Below are 16675 nucleotides of genomic sequence, written 5' to 3'. Positions count from 1 at the left end.
GTGCAAAATAAGCAGAAATATACAAAATAGTCTGTAAACATCCTTTCATATTTGTTTTATACCAATATACCTAAAACTTTATTTTTTCATTAATTTACGTGTTTTTAAACGACCAAGAACGTGTTACAAAATCCAAATTATCTTCTAACACCATTTTAATGTCTTTTTTTTTCTTCAGAACGATGTTAAATACAAAGAAATATACATAATCTTCTTTAAATTTTATTTACATCTAATCTATTAAAGCTGAAGTACAAATAAATCTTAACCCTAAGTTTTCCTCAACAATTACCATCCAATGCCACTAACTTTATAGATAACAATTTTCATAAACATGGCTACGAAATTGCCTAATATTTAGGTACCTAATAAATTTAAAAGATATGCAATCTTTCATTTACTTAAAAATTCAAAAGTCAATGTTTCAATCCATAAAAGAAAAACTATGAAATATATTAAATTATCAGATTAATTTATTGGTTTATTGAAAATTAAATTAATCAAAATCGTTTTAATGTTCAGAATAATAAAACTAACTCAGTTATATTTAATTAATTAGCTTCTTCTAATTTAATTAGTACAATAGTATATGTATTTAATTTTCGAACGTTTACAAAAATTAAAAGTAAATACTCGTGCGGACGCACGGGTCAAGATCTAATACTTCTTTAAAACTCCACGATTTGTTACCCTTAATACATACAACGTAGATATTACATTCCTACAAAAAAAATTTATGAAAAAAGCGTACCAAATTACTTTAATAATCACTTTTGAAATCACCAAATGGAGCTCAAAAAAAAATGTCGAATATTGTTGGAGAATAAAAAAAGGATAGACACGTGTTAAGAGGAGAGAAAGCATCTGAGAGTGGAAATCCTATGATTTTGGTTAATGTATCAGCTTTATGAGAAAAGGGTCCCCACCTGAGATTAAAATAATGAAACAAACTGAGATGGACAAGAGAGACGTGGAGTCCGTATAACATTAAAATAATGAAACAAAATGGGTGAGGAAGAGAGAGGGAAGTGGGGTCCGCGAGTAAGAGAGAGAGATTTGGGGTCCGCTGAATAAATAAAAACTAATATAAAAAGAAAGGGTAATAAGAGAAAGAGAAAAATAGTGGGGTAATGAGAAAAATAGTGGGGCAGTGAGAATAATTTTTTTCCAATTGGGGCATATAAGAATACTTTCCCTTGACTTTGGAGATTCCACAAACATGGCAAGAGAGAGACAGATGATTGGGCTTTTAGTGGGCCTTTTAATATTATTGGGCTTTAACACAATCACAGCTAAAAAAACAAATATCTTGTTCCTTTTTTTTTTGATCAAAATATCTTGTTCCTTTTTCTAGTGACTTGTAAGCTGGAATGAAAACTAGCCCATAAATCATAAAGATGTGAAAAATTGGGAAAATAGTTAGAAACCTTACGAAACTAAAATTGACTGTAACAAATAATTAGGGTGTGCAATATTATAATTTGCAAACTACATCATAATTATTTTCTGAGAAATCCGAGATAATCAGACAGATTTAGCTGTTCGCAATGAAAATTAAATGTCTTTCGACAGAAGCCCGAATATCTTTGAGATGATAAATTTTGAATCCAGATATTTCATCTTTCCAAACTTGTTGTACGGTACCGCCATATCTAGACTTCGACAAGGTGAGTACTCGCTATTTTGTGTATACTTACTATTTGACTTGTATTGCATGAGTAATAAATTTTTTTACTTGTACTTCACTTGTTATAACGAGTATTTGAAGTGTGCAATATTACAATTTGCAAATTACGTCATAATTTTTTTTGATAACTCTGAAAGAATCAGACAGATTTTGTTGTTCGCAATAAAAATTAAACGTCTTTCGACAGAAGCGTTAATATATTTGAGACGGTAAATTTTGAATCCAGATATTTCACCTTTCCAAACTTTGTATGGTTTGTACGGTACTGCCGTACCACTCGACCAAGTTTTTTTTGTGTGTAAGTTACACACTACAACATTTAGGGGGTAATATCAATTTTAACATGTGACACTCGTTGTAGAAGATATTTTAGAAATGTGATAACAGTAATGCTAATGTAGAGTGTAATAGTTTCCTACACTCCCCCCTAAGACTTTTACAGCCATGTATTTTACTGTCTCAATAAATGTCATATCTTTGCGAAGATTTAGTATATGTATAGATATAGTATGCGTTATCCCTCTATATAATCATCTAATCAGCAGTCTCAAATTCCAAATATGGTCCGTCGCACTAATATTTAAAAACATTTCGTTCGACTCTATAATCTATCCCTAGTGACGTGGCACAAACCGCTACATGTGAGAAAGTGATTGTGGGGGAACTAAAACGACGAGAGGGAAAAACATCAATCAATCAATCCCCACACTTCTTCTCATGATCGGTCGGGAAGAGGGAAACGGTGGCTGCGCAATGGCGGCGGCGACGGCGATGAAGAAACGGAGAATTGAAGAAGAGGAAGCAAGGACGTTGGCTAGTCAAATCCCAGATGATAAAGAAGGTTTGTTAGAGTTCATGGACCAGCGTGCTAAGTCAATCCAACTCTGTAAAGATCAGATTTCAATCCTCGAGAGAAAGGTACTCTTTTTATTACCGGAGCTCTGATTCGAAGCTGCTTATTGTCGGGTGTGCATTAGTTTTGTACTAATTGGGATTACTGTTTCAGTTAGAGTTCAGTTTCAAGCTTCCAGCTTTTGTTATTTTGGTTGTTGTTTTCATGTTTTTTTTTGTTGTCTCCTTGGAGTGTGTTACATGTCCTGTTTTGTCTCTATTGATTTTTTTTTTTTTTTAACATTTTGCAGCTTGCTGAAGAGAGAAAGTTGATGGAAGATGCGGAGACCAAGTTTTTACAACTTGATCGTGTTGAAAGTGATTCCTTTTCCAAGGGAAAACCAAAGGTGTCTGGTGGAACTGGGAGTTTACTTGATGAGGTGAAGACTGCTAATGGAACCTCCTCTACTCCGTATGTTCGTGGGGAGAAGATGGAGTATGAAACATCTGCTCCACGTTCACGCAGTGAGATGGATCCTTCGAAGTTACCACCCATTATTTTACCGCCTTCTTTCAGGAGGAAAGCTTCTTCTGCTTCTGTCAGATCAGAAGTGAGTGAGAGCGCACAAGCTCAACCAGCGGTTAGAAGGAGTTATAGTTTCCCAAGGGAAGAAGCCAAGAGATCTCATTCCACTATATCTAATGGAGTGGTGAGGGAAGTTCAAGCTCGAGATAGCCACACTGATAAGGGTTTTGCGAAGCCAAGGATCAGAGTTTCTTCTAACATTTCTGGACAAGCTCGACAGGAAAAGTCTGGTATTAGAAAAAGGCCTTCTCTTTTGGTCGATTTGCTACATTTAAGTATCTCATTGGGTCTGAATCTTTTTTTGCAGAGTTCAATGGAAATGATGAGTTGATAGCGCTTATAGGTAGGAGCTCTTTGCGTCCCACAATTAAAAGTCGTACCGTAGCTGTGCTACCAAGTGGCCACACCAAAAGAATGAGAAGTGTTGCTGTTTCTCTTTCAAACCGTGATCTTTTTGCTACAAGGTGCTTCTTCTTACATTACTATTGTCTGTTTCTTTTCCAAAAAAAAAACTGAATAAAATAGACAATCTACTGTATAGTCTTGTGGATGAAACTCAAACTCACTTTGATAATGGCATTATCAAGAAGACAAAGTTAGCTCATCTAATATACTCTCTACTAATGTGCTGAATCTTCTTCTTTTTCTTGGTTATTCTTCAGTGCATTGGATTGTGTGGTTCATTTTTGGAAGCTTCACTCTAATAGGTATGCCTGCACTCTTATGTTCATGAAATTTTGATTATCTATATTTGATTGAAATTTTGATTCCTTCCACCATTGAGCAGGTCCTCACCTACACTGTTTAACACCGTTAATCGGGTAGGATTAGATCAGAAGAGATGGGCAGAAGATATAGCTTGGCATCCACTCAGAACTGAACTTTTCTCTGTGTATACAGCAGATGAAGGTCATGCTCAGATATCAACCATATATCTAAACGAAGCTAGAGAGGTAAAAAAAGAGTATATGAAGAGCTGTTAGGCACTTTAGCCTTTTTACTTTATTCAAACTTCTGATTGCAAAAGATTGATTATATGTGCTCAAATTAGTTGAATCTTTGTTCATGTGCAGAGTTGTGACTCAAAGTTTCTGAAGGACAGGCCACACAGCAAAGGACTCATCAACAGAATCATGTTCACGCCGTGGGACGATCCATGTTTCATCACAGGCGGGTGTGACCATGCGGTAGTGCTATGGCGCGAACAGCGTGAGCGCCACGCATGGAAGTCGAGGCTTCTCCACAGGGACTTGCACTCGTCATCCGTGATGGGAGTCGCTGGAATGCGCCACAACAATCTCGTCTTATCATGTGGAGACGACAGGAGACTCGTCGGGTTCGATGCCCGAGCAGAGAAAACCACATTTCAGCATAAACTAGACAACAGATGCACAAACTTGCTGCCTAACCCTCGTGATGTTAATCTTGTCATGGTTCACACAAGGTATAAAGCAAACTCTTGGGTTATATAAAAATTTCGAATATTTTTTTTAAATCGATTTTTTTTTAATATTTATATATATAGAGTAAATGTACAATTTTTTTTTTACTTTTTAAATTAAACTTAGTTTAATCATTTTCTTCATGTTTTTTTTGTCATGAAAACATTTTTTTAGGTCTTTTGGGAGATTTGTTTTTATATATAACCTTTCAAGAAAATGCCTCAAAGTTACTTTACTTGCAGGCAGCTAGACAGGCAACTTCGGTTGTATGATGTAAGACTGCCTCAGACGGAACTGTTTTCTTTCGGGTGGAAGCAAGAAAGCAGCGAGTCACAGTCTGCTTTAATCAACCAGTCTTGGTCTCCGGATGGTTTGCACATCTCGTCTGGCTCTTCGGACCCTGTGATCCACATCTTTGATATCCGCTACAATGCACCGAGCCCATCTCTCTCGATCAAGGCTCATAAGAAGAGGGTGTTCAAAGCTGAGTGGCAGTCTTCTCAGCAACTAGTCTCCATCTCGTCAGATTTAGAAATTGGGATTCACAAGCTATGGTGAAAAGCTGATAAAGCCCTTTGCGTCATGGAAACAACCTGATGACTTTGTATTTAGGAGTTGCGTAGTTTGAGTCCAGGGTCTGGTGACACTGGTATGTTTTAACTTTTTTGGTACATATGGAAAAGTTGTAGCTCTCTTACCATTTCGCGGGTCCATTACAAAGTTGGAGCCATTTAGATATATTTCAGCTTGTCTCTTGTCTAAAACCTGAATAGGATCTCATTTTCTTAAACTCTTAACCATTGTCCATAGTTAGCATGAAGAAGAAAGAGTACAGAATCCTTATTGATTTCTAGTCCTTATTTCAAAACTCGACTTCAAAGTTCAAACTACTATTGTGGCAAGATGTGGTTGCATTAAAGATACCATGTCTTCAAATTTAGCATCGTCAGTTGGTGATTTATATGAGCAAAGAGATTGATAACATGAACTAGGCTAGGGTTATACCGAACCTGCCGAACCAAAAAGTTTGATTTCTGGTTCAATTCGGTTAGGAGGTTCGGTTTGATTTGACAAGTAAAACAAATTTGGTTCGATAATCGGTTAGTTTGGCTTTCTAAATAATTTGTTTTAGAAATTATATCGAACTTAACCAAAAATTTCGAACCGAAATAGCAAAATTAACTGAATTACCCAAACTTAACTAATTTTTTCAAACTTTTAGCCAATTCAAATCAAAAATTTAACTGAATTCAAAAGCTTTGGTAAAAAATTTTGAAACCAAAATTCAACAACTATTGAATCGAACCAAAAAAAATTATCGGTTTAACTCGGCATTTCAACCGAATTCCGAACCAACCGACCCGGAAAACTTAAGTAACCGAACCAACAGGCTTATCATGAACAATGAACACTGCAACCCAAAAGCACCAAACTTACGCGTGACCAATAAATAAAATAAAACCGGTTTAGGTAATCCAGAGCGGTTTAGCTTTGGTAATATAACCCAAATATTCAATTCCTGAACCATAATCCTCCGGCTCCGTCTGCTATCTCTCGGTGACTTGAGTCGTCTCGTAACCGTCGCACCCTCGCTTACTCGTCGCATGTCTTCACCAAAGGAGATGGATGATACATCAGAACCCCCATCCCCGTGAGTATATTCTCCTCTTCTTCAATTCTCATATGCTTCATTTCTGCTGGGGTTATTAGTATTTAATTTCGCATCTATTTGATTGAGACAGGCCAAAGAACACTTACAAGGATCCCGACGGTGGAAGGCAAAGATTCTTACTTGAACTCGAGTTCGTTCAGTGTCTCGCTAATCCTACTTACATCCACTGTACGTTTATAGAGTTTTGGATTCGTTCTAGGGGTTTAAGTGATAAGAGCTTTAGGGTTTTATTTTGGCAGACTTGGCACAGAATCGCTATTTTGAAGACGAAGCGTTTATTGGATACTTGAAGTATCTTCAGTACTGGCAGCGACCAGAGTACATCAAGTTCATCATGTGAGTTGTGTAATAATATCTGATGGAGTTAATAAGCTTGTCTTGCCTGTTTTCTTATGTTATTATCCTGTTTATGATCTGTTACAGGTATCCACACTGCCTTTATTTCCTCGAACTTCTTCAAAACCCCAACTTCAGAACTGCTATGGCCCATCCTGCAAACAAGGTAAATTAATGTAATAAGATTCATTAACAGAACATGTTACACCAGCATGTTAATATTCCAAACGTTATGTTCTTGTCCCTTTCTTATGTTGAATTTGTTTTTTTTTTTTTAGGAGTTGGCACATAGGCAACAGTTTTACTATTGGAAGAACTACAGGAACAACAGGCTGAAGCACATTCTACCACGGCCTCTTCCTGAGCCTGTAGCTCCACCACCACCAGCTTCTCTGCCACCTGCCCCGCCTGCACCTGCTGCTCCTTCTCCGATGCAGTACGATAATATGCTTCCTAAGAATGAACCGAGGAATATGGTTTCTGCTGGGATTGATCGTAGGAAGAGAAAGTATGTGCTCCTTTCTTCTTCTTCCTGACTTTTTTTTTTGTTTTCTTTTAAAGATGACTTCAAATTTGGAAAAAAAGAAGAAGAAGGAAGTAACATTCTAATATGTGAGGCATATAATATCAGGAAGGGTCCATGAGCGAAGCCTACTTGACTCAAGTTACAAGGCTGTAGTGGGAAGTTGTAGTACATGGTGTCTGTCTTTGTCTATGGTATACAATCCTTAATCAGTATTAGTCTGTCTTTAGTTTCTCTGTTCGATCTAGGCTGTTGGATTTATAGTAAATCGTAGTTTTGAGATTGATTCGGTATATGCTACATTCGTTAGTTATTGCAATGAATGTTCTAATTCATGCACATAATTGTATTTTGCAAAGAGTTGGCAATTTTAGAGTCACTTATAACAGTGAAGTTGATGCATTTATGTTCTGCAGACAATCTACTCATCTTTGCTAAATGATCAGTTAGATGAATGACAGACAACGTGGTAGCATTAACCTCTTTGCTTGGATCCGGTGTGATGTAAATTCCGTTGAACTTGGGGAGATTAGAAGCAATAAAAGAAAAGTTATTGGACTTGTCAAACATTCGTCATCGACTGATATTGCTTGTGTCGGTAAAAATTATTTGAGCACTTGTTGTTCGAATATGTGCTATATTCGTGGACAATAACAGTTTAGTTACAACAAAAAAAGTTGATTCCATGGAATTGATAAAAGAGGATTCGATAGATCATACATTTTCTGGCTAGATTCATGGTAAAGTAATTGATAAAAAAGTGTGTGGTGTGTTTAACGTACATCTAGGTTCAAGATCTGGTACATTGCACTAATGTTACAAGGAAAACATCTCTCGAGCACCAAGTCAACTATGCGTTTCTAGCAAAATGAATTTTCTCAAGTCAAGCTAAAAGAGTTTTCCATTAATTTGACTATCTATCTATCTATCTTCACTGCGCTTGTTAACTCTCCCGACAAATTCTTGTGCGTGGTATTTGTAGCAGAGAAGACATTCATTTGAAACTTCACGTGATCTTCAAATTCTATTTATGTCAAACATATAATTTCTAGGCATTTTCAAACACGATGGACTGAAACGGCTTGATACCATATCGTACCATAACATGTTGTCATTTTCCCTTACTTATTATAGGAGCTAACATATTCCAATTTTTGGGATTAATGATTTAATGTATATATTCATTCATCCAAAACCCAAATGCACATTTATTACTTCAAGAAGTTTTATTACAGTTAAAGACAGAAAAATATGTCAGATTTATTGCCAAATTATCAAAGTTATTAGAGTTAGATTTACACATGAGAAATGACTATTTATATAATTATTAGCTAATCTACTAATAATAATAATCAAAGAAACCCGTAACCGACGCAACCCTTGAAATAAATAAATAAAAGCCGTTGGATTCAACGTATCGCATCTCCGTCGTTGATTACCCCAGCGAGGCTTCCTTGGCCTCTATTTAAAGAATCTCTCTTAAGCTAGTTCCTTTCATCATTTCCCAAGTCCCCAGATCCAATTACAGAAGATTCTCAACTCCCAAAAATTTCATCTTAAAATTGAACAAAGAAAAAAAAACTCTAAAATTCGAAATCGAGCTACTACATCCCAATCACCAAAACTTAAATCCGAGAGAGTTCTCTTGTTGACTTTGTTTGATTAATCTCTGGTTTTATTTGGGAATTGCACTTCCAAGCACTCACAAATTGATCTCTGCTTCATTGATTATATTCCGTTACCGTTAGTGTTCGCGTGTCTTGTATCGTCCATCTAAGCTAATGAATCCGCATCCGCAAAGGATGAACCCGGTTCAGCCTCGGATTATGAACCAGAATCCGTTGCTAAACCAGACTCAAGGCTTAAACCATCCAATTATCGGTATGATGAATCAGCAGCCACCGGTTATGATGAACAACAACAACCAGCCTCTGATGATGAATCCCCGGAGCTTCAACAACAACAACTTCTCCTCGAAAACGAACCGCAACAACAGCAATTGGAAAGGCAAGAAGATGAGGGATCCAATCAGGAGGACCTACAATCCTCAGATCGGAGGCGGTTACAAGCCGCCGCCGCTCAACGAGCTGCAGACTCAAAACCGTTTAAAAACTAAAAAGTTTTACCCCAAGAAGAAGTACGCTAACAACAATAACAATAACCGTTACGTCCCTTACGCGCCGAGGAACACGACGTCGTTTATCATCCGCGCCAAGAAATCCGGCGGAATCGCGGAGCTGGTGTCTCCGTGCCCCGTGACGCCAGCTGTGCTTCCGACGCCGATGTTTTCGCCGTCTAGGGAGGTGTTGGGAGACATGGCGAAGGAGGAGTGGGGCGTTGACGGTTACGGCTCAATGAAGGGGCTGATTAGGCTGCGACCTGATGGAAATGATGATGATGAGGGAGGATCGAGTGGGAGTGATGTGGAGGAGCATGTTGAGGTTGAGAGGAGATTGGATCATGATCTGAGCCGGTTTGAGATGATTTATCCGAGTTGTGGCGGCGGGTTTGAGTACAACAATGTGTTGGAGAGTCGAGTTGATGATCAGGATAGTCATATTGCGCAGCTGGAGGAAGAGAATTTGACTTTGAAGGAGAGGCTGTTCTTGATGGAAAGGGAGGTGGGGGATTTGAGGAGGAGGTTGCAGTATCTTGAGACGAGGAGCGTGGTTGTTGAGAATGAGTCTGGGAGTGAGGGGGATGATACTGGGGGGTCTGATGCGCGTACTAGTGGTGACACCAAGGAGAATCATGTAGGTGGAGAAGATGTTACGGTGAATGAAGCAAAAGAGGCCCAAGCTGAAAAGAATTGTAGGGAAGTTTCAGGTGGACAATGTGAGGAAGCTGATCAGGTTATGGTTGGTATGGATCAGAGTAAGGAAAATGAAGTGGGAGCTGCGAAGGTTGAAGATGCATGCGAGAATGATTCTGTTAGAGGACAAGGAACAGCCATATGAAGAGGGAAGGGAACCTATGATTGTAGGTGGTGTGAGTCTCTTATATGCACAGGCGTTATTGATAGATTGTATATGTCAAAATGTGCTTGTCTTTATTAGGCTTTAGTCTAGTTCCCTTATGGCTTTTGGTATCAGAGTCGGGACTTAGGAGAGTCGCTTTCCTCTGGTGAAGTTCGTATGAAGTCATGAATCATGATAAGCTTTCTTTTGCTGGTTCAGGTCGTGTTTTTACTTCTCTGACCTGGTTGGTTCATCTTGTTGATGATAAGTTCCCTGGTTAATAAGATTGTAGTAAAAGCGAAGATCATTGTAGTGAAAGAACCTATGGATGATAGAGTTTTAAGTTTCTTTCTTTTAATTGATTGCATGTTTTTCTTCAGTAGCACAAGCAGAGTGTATGTGTATTGGTTTGAGACAGTTGCAGATAGCTGAGCTTGCAGACAGAATGAATGATGTCCGTGATTCTATAATCCTTTACTTAGATGAAGTTTTGTTTTACTTTTGCTACTCCTCTCTTTTTGGGTTTGCGTCTGAATAACAGTTAACGCGTCCCAAGTTTAGGCCCATGTTGGTCAGTGGGCTGCGCTAGTTAATGTCCATAATACTAACCGGACACCTAACTTGGACATAAAAGAAGAATATTGACTTTTCCATCTATATAAAGGATATAAAGTTGAATAATGAAAAAAATTTAAGCACTAATTTTTGAATTACTTCAATTTATAGAAGTTGCACAAAACGCCGTTGATTTATGCGATTTCAATTCATGTGCCAATCCACTCGTTTGGCGCGTTAATGTGATATTCTAAAAAGCTTACATTAAAGTTATGGAGTTTACATGAGTTATACTGTTACAGCATGAGAAGATGCAGATGAAGATTATCGAGGATATTTCAAAGTTTATTTTTCTGGATCGTTTCTTTTAGGGAAAATTGGAAAAATGGACACTTTGAACTTTTATTTGTCACAATAGGACTTCTGATACTTTGGCCAATTCTGGACGTATTTTACCCTTCTTTTATGGGGAAAATAGTAAACTGAATTTTAAAAATGTTAAAAAATATGAAAACTATTGGAAACATAAGTATGACAATATATATGTTGAAAAGTTTTTTTTTTTAAAGTGGAATCATATTTTATTTTATCTTCTAACTACAGTAAGAATACTAATTCTGGTTATCTACTTAGCCTAGAAATCAGATACTAAATTTATACATAGATATATTCAGGGTATACAACGTAAACTAGTCTTTCTTATATATTCTAACACATCTATAATTTGAAACATTATAATCAAGAAAGATGTCTTTAGTATACCTACAGCTTGATAATGACATATAACCACAACGCACTGATATACCTTATCTATATTGTGTGCCATAACCTATTCTGCCTTTTACCTTATGTGGCACTTAAGGAAGAATATGTTTCTCATCTACTCTACTGTGTTCTGCGTAAGCTAGGATATATATTCTAGGAAAATCCGAAAAATATGGAAACTTCCATATTCAGTTAAAGATGTTTCCTAAATCTAACCTAAATCTAAACTAAATCTACCCTAAATCTTTCAAAGAATATTCTCCCACGTTTTTCTCCTCCTCCTACTCCCATGATCTTTTTCTCTTTGTTCTTTGTGTTTCTTTCTTCTTCATTCACATAATCATCTCTTCTCTCTATCAATACCACATGGTTCTAATCTATGTTAAATCTGATGAATGAATGTCTAGTTGCAATGAAGAGTGGAAATCTCGCACCATAACTTCTCTTTCAATCTTTTTTTTTATGCATCATATGAATCATGTGATTGTAATTTGAAGCTGATATTTAATGTGATTTATATGGTTAAATATCAAGGGTCCTTAGCTCAATGGTAGAGCAAATGACTGCAGATCAATAGGTAACCGGTTCGAGACCAGATGGGCCCTTCTTTATTTTTACTTTTCTATTATGTTTTTACTCTGCTTCAGGTTTGGATTTGGAATTCAGATACAAGCACTCAAGCCTAATATTAGACCATCAATGGCAATAAAACTCAAAGGAGAAACACACAAAAATGCTCAAAGAGCTTATTAAACGATAAAAAAGCAAAACACTAAATCCAGCCACATTCTCGGACCACAGATCTTCATAGCTGATAAAATCCATAAACCCGTAACTCTGTGTAATATACGTTAAAATAAGCTGCCGTGCTTGGTCGGGTATTAAGAAAGGATATCACATGTCTAAGACCTTATTTAAATTGAACTGCAAGTGGCTTAATGGGGCCAAATACAATATCTGTTCCTTACACCTGTAACCCTCGAAGTGATATAATCTCCTAATCACCTGTACGTGCTTCTCCATGCACTTAGTTAGAGGATGTGTGTGGTTTAATGAGACCAAACACACTACCTGCTCTATATTGAAAACAACAATCATAAAAGGCCAAGACCCTAACCGAGAATAGAAAAAACCCAAGAACCCAAATCCATACCCAAGTTTAAGATCCTGGCAGTTAAAAGATAAAGAGGAGCCACATCCATACCCCATAAATGTTTCTCTTAACAAAATGAAGACAGAACAATACCAGTAACCAAAGAAAGATGTTACCAGACACAGCCGAGGATCCCTTATTGATGACAGAACTAAAACATGCCAAAACTCCAAGTAAGAATGACCTAGCCAACTGACACCAACAATATGAAGCGCATTCCAATACTTGAACAACTCACAGAGATGGACAAAACAACAAAGAACAATGCTTATAATGATTGTATCCGAGAGACAGCAATAACAGCAACATGAAGAGCCAGTTTTAATCCAAAGTTTCTACCCTTAACCATAACATCAGAAATAAGATAGAAAACAAAAGAAATTCAAAGGAAAAACCGATAAGAACGAAAACATATAAAAACCAAGAACCAGAAACCCATGACTGCTCACGAAACCTCTCTGCTTCACCGCTTTTCATGTCTCCAGACTTTCCAATTGTAAGAGTGATGCTAAAAAAAATTGTAAGCACATCTCTCTTTATAGCAAACCCAGTTATCTAACTCCCTTCGCCAAAACACTCGTTGAATCTGAGATTGTGACTTGATGAAGTCTGAGCTCAAAATCCAATCAGAATATCTTGGTAATTTCCCAGATCTTTCCATACGATATCTCCTTTTTGCGAGACAATCCTTCGCGACCCCGGAAGATATTTTTTTGCCAAATCTCCCTGACTCTTATGTATCTTTCGGATCCTGCCCTCGTGATGATGCTCTTTATGATTCCATAACAACCATTGAATCCCTGGATCCCATCGTCGAAGAACCATTGAAACCCTAATTTGTTTTCACCTTCAACCGCCATCGAGGAGGAATACTTTCTGTTTTCTTATTATTTTATTCTATTATAAGAAAATTACTAAATATTTTATTTATTAGTTTTTAATTAAAAGAAATTGAATAATTTAAGGGTATAATGGTATTAACATTAATCTAAATCCTATTTTCCTAAATAATCTTCTAAAAATCTTATTGAGACAAATCTAAGTTCAAAGTGTCTTTTTTTTTCCAATTTTCCCTTTCTTTTACTATTTCCCACATTCCTGTCAAGTATTATCCCACATTTATGCAGTTTGATTCATTTCTCTATTTGTATATTTTGGGGCTACCATCCGTATTCAGATGCTCATCTTGATTCTTGACCACGCCACAAGAGAAGACGCCTTAAAATAGCTCTAGTGGGATCGAATGTGGAATTTACATAAGTAAAGAATTAAGAATATGTATAAATACACGTGTCTTTTTGTTATATTTTATTTGGCGTGCCGATATTGCTAATAGCGCGAAGTGGAAACAATTTGGACGATGCACTTTGTAAACAAAAGAATTATATAAAATCACTGCAAAATTATATAATTAGGTTCAAGTGGGAAAGTAACACTACCGCTAAAACCGATCATAATAAGTTGACTACTACGTGGAATACCATCATTATCAAGGTAGTCGTCAGTGTTCCTAAGTACTTTTTGGTGTGTTTACACAATTAGTTAACTATCAATGAATGGTTTTATCCATTTCGGGATTGTTAACAATCAGTCAATCACTTTAAGATATCAATTATCTTCTCATTTGTAAGCATTTCAATGGATAATTGATATACATCTTTTTGGTTTTAGGTATAATCATTGATTCTCAAGTTCGTTCATTATTTATATAAAAGTATATATATTTTAGGTTAAGCTACTTAAATCTGTTAATTGGAATATATAGTTTTAATTAAGGAAATATCCGTTGAAGTTTATGTTTTAAATAGTAGTGATCCAATAACATTCAATGGATTTTCTAAACCTGTTTTAATTTAACTGGCTCTAAATATATATCATCATGAGTATGTTGTTTCTTTATGTATAGTGAGAATAAATTCTAACTAAATTCATGTGCATAGTTCCTATCAGGCTCAATCTCATCAAAAAGATACATGTAACTTGTAAGTACCAGTGGGGAAAATTGTTTCACACAATGTCCACTTGCGTCCTAAGAATACATTTAAATACATGCAGCCCTATTCTATACAAAGTTGATTACAGTCACTAGTTTTAGTGGATTACGTAATATAAAACCGGCCAACATACAAAACAAGATAGAAAGTTCATGAGTCTTATCAATTTGAATGCTTCTTTGTGCCTAATTTTACAAGAATTAAAAAAAAAACATGGAGCTTAATGCGTCCTCTTGAGCACAAGAAATTAATATTTCGAAGCCTCCATGCGTCACCATCCATTAATCATTCTCGTAATAGTCCACTAACAGAAGCACAATTAAGCCCTTTGCTACCTATTTTTTTTCTCTATAAGTAGAACCACATTTCTTCAACATCGTATTAAACTATCACTCTAGTAACTCATCTAAACAAGCCATCTTATAGACAATGAGAGGACATGTATTGCTTACTGTTTTCACCCTGTGTATGCTTTGTTCAGGGGCTAAGGCACAGCTAAACCCTAACATTTACGCTAAATCATGCCCGTATCTTGTTTTAATTGTCCGCAGACAAGTTATGAACGCCCTGAAGGCAGATACTCGGATGGCTGCTTCTCTCATTCGTCTTCATTTCCATGACTGTTTCGTTAATGTATGTATTGCTATCTCTACTATCGAACTCTTGTTTTTATGTTTAAGTTTTAAATATTGTAACAATTTTTGCATACTTCCAAACACTTGTCATCAGTTTTTTAGCGTGGACTTTTCAGGGGTGTGATGCGTCTGTATTGCTGGATGGAGACGATAGCGAGAAATTAGCGATCCCAAATCTAAACTCTGCGAGAGGATTTGAAGTAATTGATACGATCAAAGCCGATGTGGAATATGCATGTCCTGGTGTTGTTTCTTGTGCTGATATACTCACTTTAGCCGCTCGCGACTCGGTTGTCTTAGTAAGCCTTTTCGCTCCCAATATTTAACAACCATCAAAGCCTTAATTATTAATTTAATTTCAGTGGATCCTTAGTCAAATTTCGAGTTAGAGATTTCATATAATTAACACAAGTTACAGCTTTTAAGAAACAAAAGTTTATATAGTGACTTCCATTGCCAGTATTTTTAGTACTAGACATGATATTTTTTTGAGAGACCTTCAATGCATATTACTATTTTTGGTAATTTTTATAAATTGATTCTCTAATACGGATGCCCTAAAACATGAGATAAGTGTTTATTTTCTTTGGTCGTCTATATAATTACAGATGCATGATGCATGCTTTCGTATATTAACTATTGTTATATATCTTTATGATATTTTGGCCGTCGTCCATAACGGGATTTGATTTGCAGAGCGGAGGGCCTCAGTGGAGAGTAGCGTTAGGAAGAACAGATGGACTTGTGGCAAATCAGAGCAGTGCAAATAATCTACCATCTCCTTTTGAACCCTTAGACGCTATTACTGCCAAGTTTGTAGCTGTTGGCCTTAATGTCGCCGACGTCGTAGCTTTATCAGGTTTCGTTACGATTTTCTTCAATATACAATTATCTTTATTTCGGTATTATTTTCTTCTAAGTAGTTATCACTAATTATGCATGTACATTTTTCATTACAAAGGAGCTCACACCTTTGGACAAGCAAAATGTGATGTCTTCAGCAATAGGCTGTTCAACTTTGACGGTGCAGGATCTCCGGACGCAACACTTGAGACAACACTCTTGTCTGATCTGCGAACAGTTTGTCCCGCCGGAGGAAGTGGAAACCAAACAGCTCCCCTAGACAGGAACTCTACTTACGCCTTCGACAACAACTATTTCAAGAACCTCCTCGAAGGGAAAGGTCTTTTGAGTTCGGATCAGATTCTGTTCTCGAGTGATTTGGCCGTGAACACAACAAAGAGACTTGTGGAGGCTTATAGTCGGAGCCAGTACTTGTTTTTCAGGGACTTCACTCGTTCGATGATCAAAATGGGTGGTATTACGAATCTTGTTAATGGATCTAGTGGGGAGGTTAGGAAAAACTGTAGGGTTATAAATAACTAGCCTGAGTGTTCCTATTTTCTGCAATGTTTGGGAGTTGAACAGTCCTTGTGTGTTTCAAAATGGCCACTTGTGCAATCTTATGTTTCTTGCTTCTAATCCGCTCCAATAGATGTTATGCACAGTTTCATATGCACATACACTTCATGATTCTTG

The 16675-nt window shown here is 36.8% G+C and overlaps 4 protein-coding genes across 9 annotated transcripts; all 4 read left to right on the top strand.

Annotated features, from left to right (window-relative positions):
* The first annotated feature begins 2241 nt into the window (after positions 1–2241).
* Positions 2242–5399, top strand: LOC106425687. Its single transcript, XM_013866401.3, has 7 exons — positions 2242–2605; positions 2830–3334; positions 3412–3568; positions 3767–3811; positions 3892–4057; positions 4178–4548; positions 4789–5399. Exons 1-7 carry the CDS (start codon positions 2405–2407, stop codon positions 5102–5104), a joined length of 1761 nt encoding a protein of 586 aa, XP_013721855.1. The 5' UTR covers positions 2242–2404; the 3' UTR covers positions 5105–5399.
* Positions 5400–6055: 656 nt separating this feature from the next.
* Positions 6056–7768, top strand: LOC106425736 (mediator of RNA polymerase II transcription subunit 31). Of its 6 annotated transcripts, XR_007320317.1 has the most exons (7): positions 6056–6197; positions 6289–6386; positions 6458–6554; positions 6642–6720; positions 6833–7062; positions 7186–7271; positions 7494–7768. XR_007320317.1 is itself a non-coding variant. In XM_048749638.1 (6 exons), the coding sequence occupies exons 1-6, from the start codon at positions 6151–6153 to the stop codon at positions 7525–7527; spliced, it is 555 nt and encodes a 184-aa protein (XP_048605595.1). In that variant the 5' UTR covers positions 6056–6150; the 3' UTR covers positions 7528–7768. The 6 variants fall into 6 exon arrangements, 5 of the variants coding, with proteins under 5 accessions (XP_048605595.1, XP_013721898.1, XP_013721899.1 ...); XM_048749638.1 differs by lacking the exon at positions 7186–7271 and having other exon boundaries at positions 7524–7768; XM_013866444.3 differs by lacking the exon at positions 7186–7271.
* A 789-nt stretch (positions 7769–8557) lies between these two features.
* BNAA02G04570D lies at positions 8558–10392 on the top strand. Its single transcript, XM_013866560.3, has one exon. The coding sequence runs from the start codon at positions 8859–8861 to the stop codon at positions 10032–10034; it is 1176 nt and encodes a 391-aa protein (XP_013722014.1). The 5' UTR covers positions 8558–8858; the 3' UTR covers positions 10035–10392.
* A 4483-nt stretch (positions 10393–14875) lies between these two features.
* LOC106425838 (peroxidase N) lies at positions 14876–16666 on the top strand. Its single transcript, XM_013866561.3, has 4 exons — positions 14876–15134; positions 15253–15435; positions 15833–15995; positions 16098–16666. Exons 1-4 carry the CDS (start codon positions 14931–14933, stop codon positions 16520–16522), a joined length of 975 nt encoding a protein of 324 aa, XP_013722015.1. The 5' UTR covers positions 14876–14930; the 3' UTR covers positions 16523–16666.
* Positions 16667–16675: the final 9 nt, after the last annotated feature.

Source organism: Brassica napus, chromosome A2, assembly GCF_020379485.1.
Source record: "Brassica napus cultivar Da-Ae chromosome A2, Da-Ae, whole genome shotgun sequence".
NCBI classification, from domain to species: Eukaryota; Viridiplantae; Streptophyta; class Magnoliopsida; order Brassicales; family Brassicaceae; genus Brassica; species Brassica napus.
This window is presented reverse-complemented; position numbering and strand designations above follow the sequence as displayed.